Source organism: Microcebus murinus, chromosome 10 (genome assembly GCF_040939455.1).
Source record: "Microcebus murinus isolate Inina chromosome 10, M.murinus_Inina_mat1.0, whole genome shotgun sequence".
NCBI classification, from domain to species: Eukaryota; Metazoa; Chordata; class Mammalia; order Primates; family Cheirogaleidae; genus Microcebus; species Microcebus murinus.
In genome coordinates, this window is record NC_134113.1 from 92127823 (window position 1) to 92141732 (window position 13910).

The 13910-nt window shown below is 36.6% G+C and overlaps 1 protein-coding gene across 1 annotated transcript; it reads left to right on the forward strand.

Annotated features, from left to right (window-relative positions):
- The first annotated feature begins 661 nt into the window (after positions 1–661).
- OLR1 (oxidized low density lipoprotein receptor 1) lies at positions 662–13540 on the forward strand. Its single transcript, XM_076007667.1, has 6 exons — positions 662–826; positions 3785–3886; positions 5507–5752; positions 9944–10083; positions 10403–10518; positions 10826–13540. The coding sequence occupies exons 1-6, from the start codon at positions 739–741 to the stop codon at positions 10968–10970; spliced, it is 837 nt and encodes a 278-aa protein (XP_075863782.1). The 5' UTR covers positions 662–738; the 3' UTR covers positions 10971–13540.
- Positions 13541–13910: the final 370 nt, after the last annotated feature.

A 13910-nucleotide genomic window follows, 5' to 3' on the forward strand; every position in this document is an offset into this window, starting at 1 on the left:
CAACGTGATCAAGTAGACCTTATCATTAGTTATAGTCAAAAAGACAAATTCAGAATGTTAAGTAATTTCTCAAGATTATAGACCAATGGAAAGATTTGAAGCTAGCTGTATATAGTCTCAAAGTGCTTTCTGCTGCTATGTTATGCTGCCACTGTGTGATCCAGTACCTCAATCAAATTCTTCAGTTACCCAGGACACCACTGCTGGAAATGGGAGTCATATGAGATTTACCCCAAAATTCTTAAGACCAATTCTAATTAGTCTGTTGCCAATTAACACAGTGAAAATTAAAGAGGAAAATGTATGCCTTATAAAAGACAACATATAGAGACAGTCTGCTAAAGTGAAATTAGCAAACATTAGAATCAAATGATCTGGTACACTCTTTCACAAATTTAGTGCAACTTACTCATTTTGAATTTTAGTTTCTTTATCTGAAGAATGGGTACAATGCCTCTTCTCTAATGGTTGTGGAAAATACAGTTTTCCTTTTCATAAATTACTTAGTGAAATATCCTGAAACACCATGAGAATCACCACTTTCTCCACCTGCAATAGACATAACACAAGAATTTGCGTCAGCCAACTTCCCAATATGAAGCAAAGCCTCCCCTTCCTCCTACCAATGATTGAGTCACGCTTCTATTAGATAAGAGTAGCTATTTAAATACTCCAGCAGAAGTTCACACATTTTTAGTCTGTTGAAGTTCTTGACTGCTTCACTCTCTCACTCTTGGTATGAATTTGGAAATGACTTTTGATGACTTCAAGACCAAGCCTATGGAGGACCAGGCTGATGAGAAGTCAAATGGACAGAAAGCTAAAGGTACTGGGGGTGGGTACATGTGTACAGGAATAGAATCCCAGTCTTAACCCCAAAGCATAAATTCACTGAAGAATGGGATTAGAAAGCTAAAGCACATAAGTATGGGAAAATGTAATAGAATTAATATTGTTTATTTAAAATCAAGTAGGATATAATGGTGATGATGATGATGACAAAGACAATTAATTTACTATAGGTTATTCTTTCTGCTAGTCACTTTAAATGCATTATTTCTCTGAATCTGCACAATAACACTGTGAGTTTGGTACTGTTATTATCTCCCTTTTATAGAGGGCTGGCTGGGGATCAGGAGAACTAACAAATCTCCCATGTTTATGGAGTTAATCAGTGACAGAGCTAAGATTGTGTCCATTTGTCCAGAATCCAATCCATCACATCAGAAGGTTCAGGAAGTGACTTTACCCAGTGTGCACAATTTTTATAAGTGTATAATTTTTATAATTTGTACAAGTGATTTTTATAAGTATCTCTGAGGTACTGCAAAAACCTAAAATATCTTATGTATTGACCAAAGTATGTTTAAAATTTATTATGATTTGATGTAAGTTACTTTTTTTATTTCAGAATTTTACAGGGTACACATGTTTTAGTTACATAATTTGCTTTGTAGAGTTTGAGTGGAAGTTATAAGTGTGCCCTTCAGTTAGATAAGTTACATCTTATTGTGTATCACTGCCTTGAAAATTACAATTTTTGTCCAACATATACAGTAAACTAAACTGCATAGGTATAAATTAATTCACAATTCCAATTTCACAGACCACCTGGATAAATTACCTTTATCTTATATCTATTCTGAGAAAATGAACAAAATATAAAGAAGGCAAGACAGCCGAGTATTTTCAGAAGTTCAGATAAAGAAACTCTATATCATGTTTCCATAAACAAGATGGAAATTTCTCTCAATGAAAAATAAGTGTGAGCATAGTATAATTTAACATTTGAGCTAATGAACTAAATTGGTATAAAGACAGTGTTGGCATTTATAGGTAGAGCTAGAAGTTAACAATAGTCATTTGTTCAATCGTTCATTATTTGTGTAGTAAATATTCAGTGCTGACTTTTGCTGTAACTATGAAATTGATTCTTCTTCCATAATCCTGATTAGATCAGTTACCTACTACAAAGGATCTGATTGCTTTCTGATTGGAAAATCACCAGTAGGCATGGCAGTTGAATTAATGGCTTTAGCCTCCCAAGGGGGTACAATGAAAAATGGGAACATTTACCTTTCTTTCATAGGTGTGGGTCCTGTGACTTTTTTCTTTTAAAAATTTAGAAGTTTTTCATCACTCTAGGGTGATGGGCATACTTGGTGTCCTATAATATGGAAGGAACACTGACCAGAGGAAAAAGTTGGTTGAAAGATATACACAGGAATTAGGCAATTATTTGCAAGAAACACAGGTATTTTCTACTTCTTCTCTGCCAGCTTGCCACATACACACATTCTAAAAGCCAATAACTACTTAATCAGAGAATGAACCATATCCTCTATGTCCAATTTCTATTTTCTTTTTATCTCTGTAGAGTTTAACACAGTTCTTTTGACACATGAAAACTCTGTGAATATATTTGACCATTGATTGACTTGGATCATGACACATTCACATGGGAAATTTTGTTATGTAATGTTTCAAGTCACGTAGCTACTGACAATTAGATTAAAGACCTATGTTTGGGTTTTAGCATCTGTGTGATCTTAAGCAAGTCACTGAACCTGTTTCCTTAATGTATACATAGAGGGTGACAATATCAGCACTGTATTTGTTTATCTCACAAGGTTAGGAAAACAAATACATTGTATGAGATGTTTTCCTGCTGAACCATAATATCTGTATTTTTTTTTTCAGTGGTGGAACACATAATTAGATATTCATACATCTGTGAGCTACATAATTTATTTACTTTTATAAAAGTGGTGCATTTTTCCCTTATAAAAACAGGCCCACACTTGGCATGAGTATAGAACATAATGTTCACCTAACATATAAGCTAGATGAATATTGAGGTTTCATTCCTATTTTTCTTTGTCACCTCAGTCCCAAGATGCAATATTAGTTGAATAAAAAGTGGATAGCATAAAAGTATGCATAAAATTCTTTGAGGGAATCTCAGCTGATTAACTGACTAAAGCTTATTTGCTTGATGTCTGACATTTGTTTTTGTTTTTGTTTTTTTTCATTTTTTGAGACAGAGTCTCACTTTGTTGCCCAGGCTAGAATGAGTGCCGTGGCGTCAGCCTAGCTCACAGCAACCTCAAACTCCTGGGCTCAAGTGATCCTACTGCCTCAGCTTCCGGAGTAGCTGGGACTACAGGCATGCTCCACCATGCCCGGCTAATTTTTTCTATATAAATTAGTTGGCCAATTAATTTCTTTTTTTATTTATAGTAGAGACAGGGTCTCCTTCTTGCTCAGGCTGGTTTCGAACTCCTGACCTGGAGCGATCTGCCCGCCTCAACCTCCCAGAGTGCTAGGATTACAGGCGTGAGCCACCTCGCCCGGCCTGACATTTGTTGACATTATTTATAAAGCACACTGTGTATGTGTACACACAATCTATATTGAAAACACTGGGTTCTCTGAACTATGGATGAAGTTCATCCAATCAAGCTGCTCTAAGAATTTCTGGAAGAGTCATTGTAGGAAGAGTATACAAAGTATAAGATTTAGAATCAGCTATTCAGAGTCAGATATCTGGTGTTGAATCCTGGCTCTGAAATTTACCAGTTATGTGACCATGGGTAAAGTACTTAAATTCTTTAACTGCCTGTATTTCTCATTTGTAACTGTGTGTCATGGATTATTTGCAGAGCCACTAGGAGGACCAGGGGCAAGGAACACAGAACACCAAGTGCAGACAGAATCCGAAGAAGGGTTTGATTGCATGTCCATCCTTTTTTTGCCTTTCTGATTCTATCCTCCATCACTCTAGGTCTTCAGTGTCTTTCTTCTCCATGGTGGTGCCTGGCTGCTGTGACTTTTGGGATCCTTTGCCTGGGATCACTGGTGACCATTGTACTGCTGGGGATACAACGTAAGCGCTGAAATACGGAAATGATAAGGGGTGGATATGAGGTTTATACACTGGTTTATAAATTTTTTCGTAACAAACAGCCTTGATTTAGATTCATTTCATTTCATTATTTATTTATTTATTTATTTATTTATTTATTTATTTAGAGACAGAGTCTTGCTTTGTTGCCCAGGCTAGAGTGAGTGCCATGGCGTCAGCCTAGCTCACAGCAACCTCAAACTCCTGGGCTCAAGCAATCCTCCTGCCTCAGCCTCCCAAGTAGCTGGGACTAGAGGCACGCGCCACCGTGCCCGGCTAATTTTTTCTCTCTATATAAGTTGGCCAATTAATTTCTTTGTACTTATAGTAGAGACGGGGTCTCGCTCTTGCTCAGGCTTGTTTCAAACTCCTGACCTTGAGCAATCCGCCCACCTCGGCCTCCCAGAGTGCTAGGATTACAAGCGTGAGCCACCGGGCCTGGCCCTAATTTAGATTCATTTTAGGCAAAATGTTTTTAGAGTGGGAAGATGAATGGGTGCATAGTGTTCATCCGAGGCATGAAATGAGGGTTATAAATGGTAGGGTTTTTTGTTTGGCTTTGTTTTCCTTACTTCATGGATACAGCCTATTTTACATTCTAGAATGATAGAGAAGAAAATAATTTTAAATTACTAATCCACAAGATAATTTGAGAGATACAAAAGTAAAAAAAATAAATATTTAGCTCTCATTGAGTTTTGACCTTTAGCCTTTGAAGTGCTATTTACATCTCAATTATTCAAGTTTACAAACTATTTTATTTTCAATCTGTGAACACTGTCTTAGGGCCTTTCCTAATGACTGGGAGAAGTGCCCATGCCTCAGTGGCAGTGATTGGAACGGTCTTCCTCCAAGGCTTTGATTATCTTACAACAGGGTCAAATCTGGTCTTCAAAACAAGTGGTCCACTTTGTATTACTCCATCAAAATTCTGGAACTGAGATATTTGACCCTTAACATTCATTTCCTGCTTGATTTCACAACCTTCAGTCATCTCCACCCTTCTTACAATGTACTATGGCCAAAGAAAGCAAAAAGAAAAAAGGGCAAGGAGACTTTGTGACATAGTAACTTATAATAATTCTGTGGGTGGCTGTCTGAAAAAAGGGGTGAGTCTCACAGTTCTTAAATAAAATTAGGAAGTCTGGAAGGGTAGACAGAATGGGAGGAGATATAACAGAGGAATTAAGACACAAATAGTGTAAATTACTAATGACAACTCCTACTCATAGCCACTGAGTCTAGTGGGTGTCTATTTTAGGTTGTGTGTATTTTATTTATTCCATAGGTATACTACTTATCTGGTGATTAATTACTTTTAACTTGTGTGTAACTCTAACTAAAAAATAAAATCCTGGTAATTTTTTTTTTTTAATCAGAAGTTTCTGCAAAGTTCCTGACAGTAAGAGAAAAATATTGCAGGAATATTGAATAACTTCCAAATCCATAATTTCTGAGTAACCCTTGGTTGTTTTCCAGCAGCTTATCTGTTGTCAAAATAGATTATTTGAGTCTGTATTTTGATTTCCACATTTCTTCAAAATCCAGTGTAGGGATTTTTATTGGGATTGGAAATGGAGTCTTAATTCAGCTGTAATTTAGTATCACAGGTGTCTGACCTCCTAAAGCAACAGCAAGCAAACCTGACTCACCAGGAAAATATACTGGAGGGACAGAGCTTAGCTCAGCGACAGGCAGAAGAAGCTTCCAAGGAATCACAAAGAGAACTCAAGGAAATGATCGAAACCCTCGCCCGGAAGCTGGATGAGAAATCCAAGGAGCAAATGGAACTTCGCCACCAGAACCTGAATCTCCAAGAAGCTCTGAAAAGAGCAGCAAACTTTTCAGGTATGGGGGAAAGGGGATGTGAAGAGAGTTGCTGGCAGTTTTCCATTCAATCTTCACTATGTTTTGGAAATATCTGTAGGCACGAAATTGGCATATTGATATATGTATTGTTATTCATTCATAATGTTCTACACCAGAAGTTCTCAATTTTTCTTATCCCCACTCCGCCTGATGCCAAATTTTTGAGATATCTGATTTAATTAAGCACACCTTTTAGTGTATTTAAGTTTGTCTTCCTTACAAGAGCCTATTCTTTTTAAAATTCTAGTTATGAGATTTTTCTGGAAAAACCCTCTCACCCTCACCACTTGTCATAGATCTTTACCTTTCAGTGCATTATCTTTATCTTTCCATTTCAGTGCATCTTAATCATTGGATTTCTTTTTCTAAAGGGTCTTCTGGTCCTTGCCACTCTCTACCCCTACCTCCACATTAGCTTCATTCATTGGCACTTTTTCTTAAACTTTACTACCTCCATTTAAATAGGATTAATGGAGGTAGGCTGGTTTCAAGTGTTAGGTAGATACTTCAGATTAGACAAAAATATAAGGGGTCCAGGAAGTCTGTTTATATAAGAAGAGTTGAGTAGATCTCAGCCATCTATAAAGGGACTCAGAATCTAAGAGTCAGGCATCAATAGTAGCCTCTGTAAGAAACTGATGATGTGTACTCTGATATCATTACAGAAGCTGTCTGTATTATTTAGTCTTTCTACATGTATAATTAAATCATGCATATGCTTTAGCCATAAGGAGTGTTACATGGTGTGAGATGGAATCATTTTCAGAGGTACATTGCTTTGTTGGAGGTGCTTAGTATTAGTATTAATAACTAACTAACACTAATAAACAGAGGTTTTTCCATCCTCTTGCTTGTACTTCTCACTTACTCTGAACCACATAATTTCTTTGAATAAAGACTCTATAATAGGCCGGGCGCGGTGGCTCACGCCTGTAATCCTAGCACTCTGGGAGGCCGAGGCGGGCGGATTGCTCAAGGTCAGGAATTCGAAACTAGCCTGAACAAGAGCGAGACCCCGTCTCTACTATAAATAGAAAGAAATTAATTGGCCAACTAATATATATAGAAAAAATTAGCCGGGCATGGTGGCGCATGCCTGTAGTCCCAGCTACTCGGGAGGCTGAGGCAGGAGGATTGCTTAAGCCCAGGAGTTTGAGGTTGCTGTGAGCTAGGCTGATGCCATGGCACTCACTCTAGCCTAGGCAACAAAGCGAGACTCTATCTCAAAAAAAAAAAAAAAAAAAAAAGACTCTATAATAATAGTTCACAGAACCCATCTCTTTATTTTACAGATGAAAAAATTGAGACAAAGAGAAGATTAAATGATAATAATATTGATAAGTAGTTTTGTGTAAAGTTTTGCAGTTTATAAATCTCTTCATAATTTATGAGTTCATTTAAATTTCCAAAGTAAGCAGAATTTTTTTAAAAAAATGTTTTTGAGACAGAATCTCACTCTCTTGCCTAGGCTAGAGTGCTGTGGTGTCAGCCTAACTCACAGCAACCTTAAATTCCTGGGCTCAAGCAATCTTCTGCCTCAGCTTCCCGAGTAGCTGGGACTACAGGTGCTTGCCACCATGCTGGCTAATTTTTTGTTTCCATTTTTAGTTGACTGGCTAATTTTTTCTATTTTTTAGTAGAGACAGGATCTTGCTCTTGCTCAGGCTCTGGTCTCAAACTCCTGACCTAGAGGAATCCTCTTTCCTCAGCCTCCCAGAGTGCTAGGATTACAGGCATGAGCCACCGCTCCTGGCCAGGATCTTTTAAACAAACTAATCTTTAGCGAGCATCAAATATGTATTTGATCTCTTTAAGGAGGGAGCTTGCAAGGAAATAAATGAATATAATACCTTGAAGAAGGCTTAAAGGGAGGAAGCTCATATATCAAGGATAGGAATATTTATATAAACAGACATAGCTACATACCAACTAATGGTTTATTTCACAGGCAGGCCTGTAAAACAGCTATGTCTTTATCAGTTGTATGGGATTAAATCTACGTCAGAACTGTTCAGAACCATCTCCCAGAAATACCATGCATAGACAACTAATAAGATAAGTGTTGTCTGATGCTGGCAGGTATACCAGGTAACATGTTCCATTTCTTGACGGTGTCAGATAAAGGCCAGTTAGTAGAGATACCAAATAAAGTTCTGCTTTTCATCAAGCATCTTTGAGAAGATTCTCAAAAAAATACTATTAAAAATATTAAAATACCATATGGAAAAAGCTATGCCAGTTCTCTCAAATTTGAGGCAAGTTCGATGTTTTTTACTAACAAGTCTGGTGTCCTCAATGTATATATGAGAAGAGATTGATGCTGAGAAGTTACCCTATGTTTGCTTGAGGTCATCGAGTTAGTGAGATGCAGAGTCTTTGCAGGAATACACTTTACATTTAGCTCTGGAATTAGTGGTGGCTCCCAGCCTTTACGTACGCAAGCAGGTTCTTAAAAATAGCAGATTCCAAGATCCTGTATCAAAATGTCTTGAGGGACACTGAGAAATATTTCTTCAAATGGTTCTGAGAGAGCAGTAGTGTGTTACAGTGAATAAACACACAGACTCTACGGTTAGACTGCCTAAGTTCAAATCCCGTTTTTCTCTCTCTGTCAAATAAAGAAACTTATGTAACCTACCTCATAGAGTCGGAATGAGGGTTAAATGAGTTAATACAGATAAAGTACTTCTGACAATTTCTAGTACATAGTGATGTTGGGTTTGTTAAATTATACATACATATATATATATGTATATATATATATATATATCTACAGTTGGTTTAAATACCACATTTGAGATGTGTCTTTCTTGCTTTGTCATTGCTTGGAAAACTTGCATAGGCTGCTCCTTTAGTCCACAAAAAGCTAGTTTTTTTTTTTCATTTACATAATATAATGGGATTAGGCAAATTAAGAAGCAGTTTGAATTCATTGCTTTAAACTTAGTCTTTTTTAATGCCCTTTCTCATTCACTTTCTCTTTCATTTTTCAGTGCCCTCTTACTTTCTCCTCTCTGATAAAGCCTACTCTTATATAATTATCTGATGGTTTTGCACCACAGTGAAAATTGAAATTAAAATGCTACCTTTCTCAAAAGATTTTAATTTTTCACCATTTGGTCACAGTGTAGACCAAAGTGCTTTGTTTCCCTTTAAAGAGATTCCAAGTGTTAGTGACACACAGAAGAGGTGATGACAATGATGATGACAATAATGACGATTTGGAGGTTGTTGAAAGCTTCCATAAACATATAGACATTGGCATGTTTTGCCTATTGCCTAATCCCTGAGTTGGGTTTGTTGAACTCTCTGGGAATTGCACTGCTGAATAACTCCCTGTTTTCTGAAATCTTATTTAAATTGAGATCCTCACGTTGCATTGATATACGATTCTCCCTAGAACAATTCTGTCCAAAAGAAAAATAGTGCATGCCACATATGTACCATTAAATTTATTAGTAACCACATTTAAAAAATGAAAAAGATACAGATGAAATAAATTCCAGTAATATATTTTATTTAATCCAAGATATTTGAAATATGACTTCAATACTGATCAGTATACAAATTTTAATGGGATATTTTACATTCCTTTCTCATACTAAGTTTTCAAAATCAGATGTGTATTTCACACTTACGGCACATCTTAATGTAGACTAGCCACATTTCAAGTATTTTAAGTACTCAAGAATCACATATGGCTACTGTATTGGACAGCACATGCTGAAAAACAGGAGGCATGGTATTTAAGCCCAACTCCATTATTCAAAGATGTGAAGCTTTAACATACATAAGCATAACTTTTTAATAGCAGAATGGCTATTAAATATCCATTCCCTCAAATCTCACTTTTGTTACTCCAAACATAACTTTAAAAAATAGCTCACTTTCTAAAATTACATCCCAGCTTGCCTTGCTTTTTAAAGGGGGAAGTGAAAATGCTACATGAGAAGTAAATTTAGTTTGCTAAAATCAGAATGCTTTCTTTCTTTTTTCCCCCCCAAAACTGGAGAAATAAAGACTCTGAGACTACTTAGGTATTTGCAGAGTCTGGATATAATTCTAATTAAGAAGAAATGGTATGCTTGTGAGAGGACAAAGGGGAGAGTTGATTTAAGAAATACTTTTACTCAGACATAACTGATTGATTGGATATAATACCCTTCCTAGTTCCTTGTCCTCAAGATTGGATCTGGCATGGAGAAAACTGTTACCTGTTTTCCTCTGGCCCATTTGATTGGGAAAAGAGTGGAGAGAACTGCTTGTCTTTGGATGCCCAGTTGCTGAAAATTAATAGCACAGGTGACCTGGTGAGTGTTTATGGATTTGTTGATGAGTATTGGTTGATAGGTAAATATATCAGGTTTAGACCATCAGTGGAAGAGTTCTTGTTTGAGGGCCAGCATACCTGGTTTTTAGCCTAACTTGGTCACCAAGGATGTCCATGACCTTGGATTGACAGGCTAAGTAGTATCTCTAGGCTTCTCGGAACATTTCTGTAAAACCATCACAGGGATGTCAAAGATCGCTTTTGGTTCTTTAGTTTTATGAATCTAATGCTAACTGACTTTCAATTCTAACACCACCATATTGACTCCACCATCAACTCAGAAATATTCCTCCCCACAGGACTTCATCCGGCAAGCAATTTCCCATTCCAGTTTCCCATTCTGGATAGGACTGTCTCTAAGGAAACCCAACTACACCTGGCTCTGGGAGGATGGTTCTCCTCTGGTGCCCCACTTGTAAGTTTCCTGTTTTTTTTGTTTGTTTTGATGCCCCACTTGTAAGTTTCCTATTCCTTGCTGAAGCTGCTGGTGAAGTTATTGCTGTGTTCCAACAAAGTCCTCTTCTTGCTAGAGCAAAGCTCAGGGAATTTCTGACAGTTTCCTTCCTCACCATTCTCACAAAGGGATTTGCTCATTTATTTACCCATTCAAATCCCTTGATTTTTCCTCTCCACATCTATTACTGATGTGAAGCTTTAAGACAAGCCAAGTTCCTGACACAAGGTGGCAGTAAATCTAACTGGTTTTTTCTCTCTGCCTGCAGGTTTAGACTCCAGGGTGCTGTTTCCCAGAGGTACGCTGAAGGTACCTGTGCATATATACAGCGGGGAACTGTTTTTGCTGAAAACTGCATTTTAGTTGCATTCAGTATATGTCAGAAGGCGGCAAATCTATTGACAGCACAGTGATGCTGAAGGATCTGGAAGAAAAGAAGGTCTTTGAAGTTTGAAATTTGAGCTGCTCTTTGTCACTTGAGTATCAAGCATGAGAGCCCTGAGAACTGCCAGTTGTTAGCTGGCTGCAGAAATCCTCAGCAGAGACCAAGGCCCCAGCCGCCTGGCACCTTTATATCAAAAGTTTTGATTCCATCTCTCTATATTTTTCACCTAGCTTGCCCCAACCCTTCCTGGCAGCTTACAATCCCTCTTCCCTTTTCTATTTTAAAATTTGACTCTTCTCCAAGCTTGGGAACCCTCTGCAGTCAGTTTTCTTTCTCTACTTCTGTGCCACCAGCCCTTCACCCTCCTAAAACTGCACAGAAGACAGAACATGGAGAACTTACCCAACTGCAGGCAGAGAGCAAAAAAGAGGAAATGTACCTAGGAAACTGCACATGAAGAAACAGAGAAGGGCGAAGACCACACTGAAACCAAGAAACTTCTGTCAATTTTAAAAGCCATTACTCTGGTTTTTAAACTGTGATCCATTTCCAGACTCCACCATTTATCAGTATGTATACATACACACGTGTGTGCACACACACACATACATATTTGGGGACAATTGGGGAGATCTGGGGAGTATTAATAATTAGTAATTGAGTGGTCTTTTCTGTGAAGTAACGCACAACCCATTATCACTTCCTGAATCAGTTATTTTTCATCTTTTCTCTTCCAAAGAACAGCTTAGTACCTTTAACCCTTCAAAACAGCATTTGTTAGAATCATAGGATGTACAGCCCAGAAGAAAAATAATAGCATTTTTTTTTCAAAGCACGTACCCTTTGTAGATGACCTTTTCTCAAGTCCCATTATGCTGTGATATAATTCAGAAACATACAAAATCAGAAAAATAAAGACACCCAATTCTAGAACAAACTGAGCCAGGTTTGCAAATATTGCTAAATAGGAACAGATGGAATTAAAATACCCCTTCTATTTTCAGTGCTTCTACTTCCTTCCCACCTCCCCTCACAGGTTATTCTACTTCAAAGGAAACCTTTTCATTTTGTTGCACATAATCTAACACCAATCATATATAGGGGTGTGTGTCCGTGTGTGTGTGTATGTGTGTGTGTGTACCTGGGAAGTATCCATCCATTGCTAATATAAAACACATGGCTGGATCCTTTCCGGACAGCCCTTGTATGTGTGTGCGCATACACACACACACTCACAAACGCACATATCCCTAATTCTTTGGAAGACGAGGTGTTTTATTAAAAACTTCATTGCATTATAATTGACATGTAATAAACTGAACATATTTAAAGTGTACAATTTGATAAGTTTTCACACCTTGTGAACATGTCCACCACAATCATGACAGTGACCATGTCCGTCACTCCTTAAAGTTTCATTATGTCGCTCCCTAATGCCTTCTCCCCAGAAAACCACCAATCTACTTTCAGTTTGCATTTTGTAAAATTTTATATGAACAGAATCATGCAAGATGCCTTTTTGGGGGTCTAGCTTCTTTCACTTTCCATAATTATTTTGAGATTCATATATCTCCATCCAGTTGATTGTATCAATAGCTCATTCTTTGTAATGTTGAGTATTACCTTGTATGTATTTACCACAATTTGTTTATCCATTTACTTGTTTATGACATTTGGGTTGTTTCAGTTTGGGGACATTACAAATAAAGCTGCTATGAACATTTGTATACAAGTCATTGTATGAACACAGGATTTCTTTTCTCTTGGGTAAATAGCTAGGAGTCTAATGTCAGGATCTTACATTAGATGTGTGTTTAGCTATTTAAGAAACTCTCAAACTGTTTTCCAAAGTTGTACCATTTTACATTTCTACCATGGTGTGTGAATATTGCAATTCCACCTCATTGGTGCCAGAATTTGGTATGGTCCATCTTGCAGTTTTAACCATTCTAATTTATATGTAGTGGTATATCATCATAGTTTTAATTTGCATTTCTTAATGGAAAATGATCTTGAGCACATTTTTATGTGCTTATTTGTCATCTGTATGTTTTCTTTTATAAAGTTACTGCATATATCTCTTGAGAATTTTTATTTGGGTTATTTGTTTTCTTGTTGAGTTTTGAGAACACTGTATATTTAGGACAAAAGCCCTTTATCAGACATGTGTCTTAAGATCTGTTTTCAGTCTGTGGCATATCTTTTCATTCTTTGAACAGTGTACTCAGAAAAGCAGAAGTTTTTAATTTTAATGAAGTCTGTTTTTACATTTCTGCTGTCATTTCTAAGAACTTGTTGCTTATCTCTAGGTCACAAAAATTTTCTCATATGTGTTTTTTAGATATTTTATAGTTTCAGATTCTACATTGAAATCTGTGACCTACTTTGGGTTAATATGTGAGTTATGTGTTGAAGTTCTTTTAATGTTTTTTAACAAAAGACTATTCTTTATTTTCTGCATTGTTTTTGTACCTTTCTCAATAATCCATTGTTCATATATGTATGGATTTATTTCTATGCTGTTCCACTGATCTATTTCTGTATTTTTACATCACCTCAGTATTTTGAATAGTTTTATAATAAATTTTTGAGTTTTATAATACATTGTATAATTTTTGTAATAGTTTTATAATAAAATTTATAATCATAGAGTGATAGTCCTTCAACTTTATTCTCTTTCAAAGTTGTTTTGGCTGATCTGTGTCACTGTATTTCTCATACTAAATTTTGAATTGGCTTATTAATTTCTACAAAAATCCTTTGGGAAGTTTGATTGTGATTGTATTGAATCTATATATCAATTAGAGGGGAATTGAAATCTTTGAAAATATTGATTTGTCTGACTCATGAACAAAGTATGTCTCTCCATATATTTAGGCAGTCCTTAATTTCTCTAAGTAATGTTCTGTAGTTTTCTCTGTAAAGATATTTTACATATTAAATATTTTATTAGATTATCATTATATAT

Excerpts from the sequence above, each read along its gene's own strand:
- OLR1 (XM_076007667.1), top strand. The coding sequence starts at position 739 with ATGAATTTGGAAATGACTTTTGATGACTTCAAGACCAAGCCTATGGAG. Across the intron at positions 10,084-10,402 it reads TTAATAGCACAGGTGACCTG|GACTTCATCCGGCAAGCAAT; the intron begins GTGAGTGTTTAT and ends TCCTCCCCACAG. Across the intron at positions 10,519-10,825 it reads TCTCCTCTGGTGCCCCACTT|GTTTAGACTCCAGGGTGCTG; the intron begins GTAAGTTTCCTG and ends CTCTGCCTGCAG.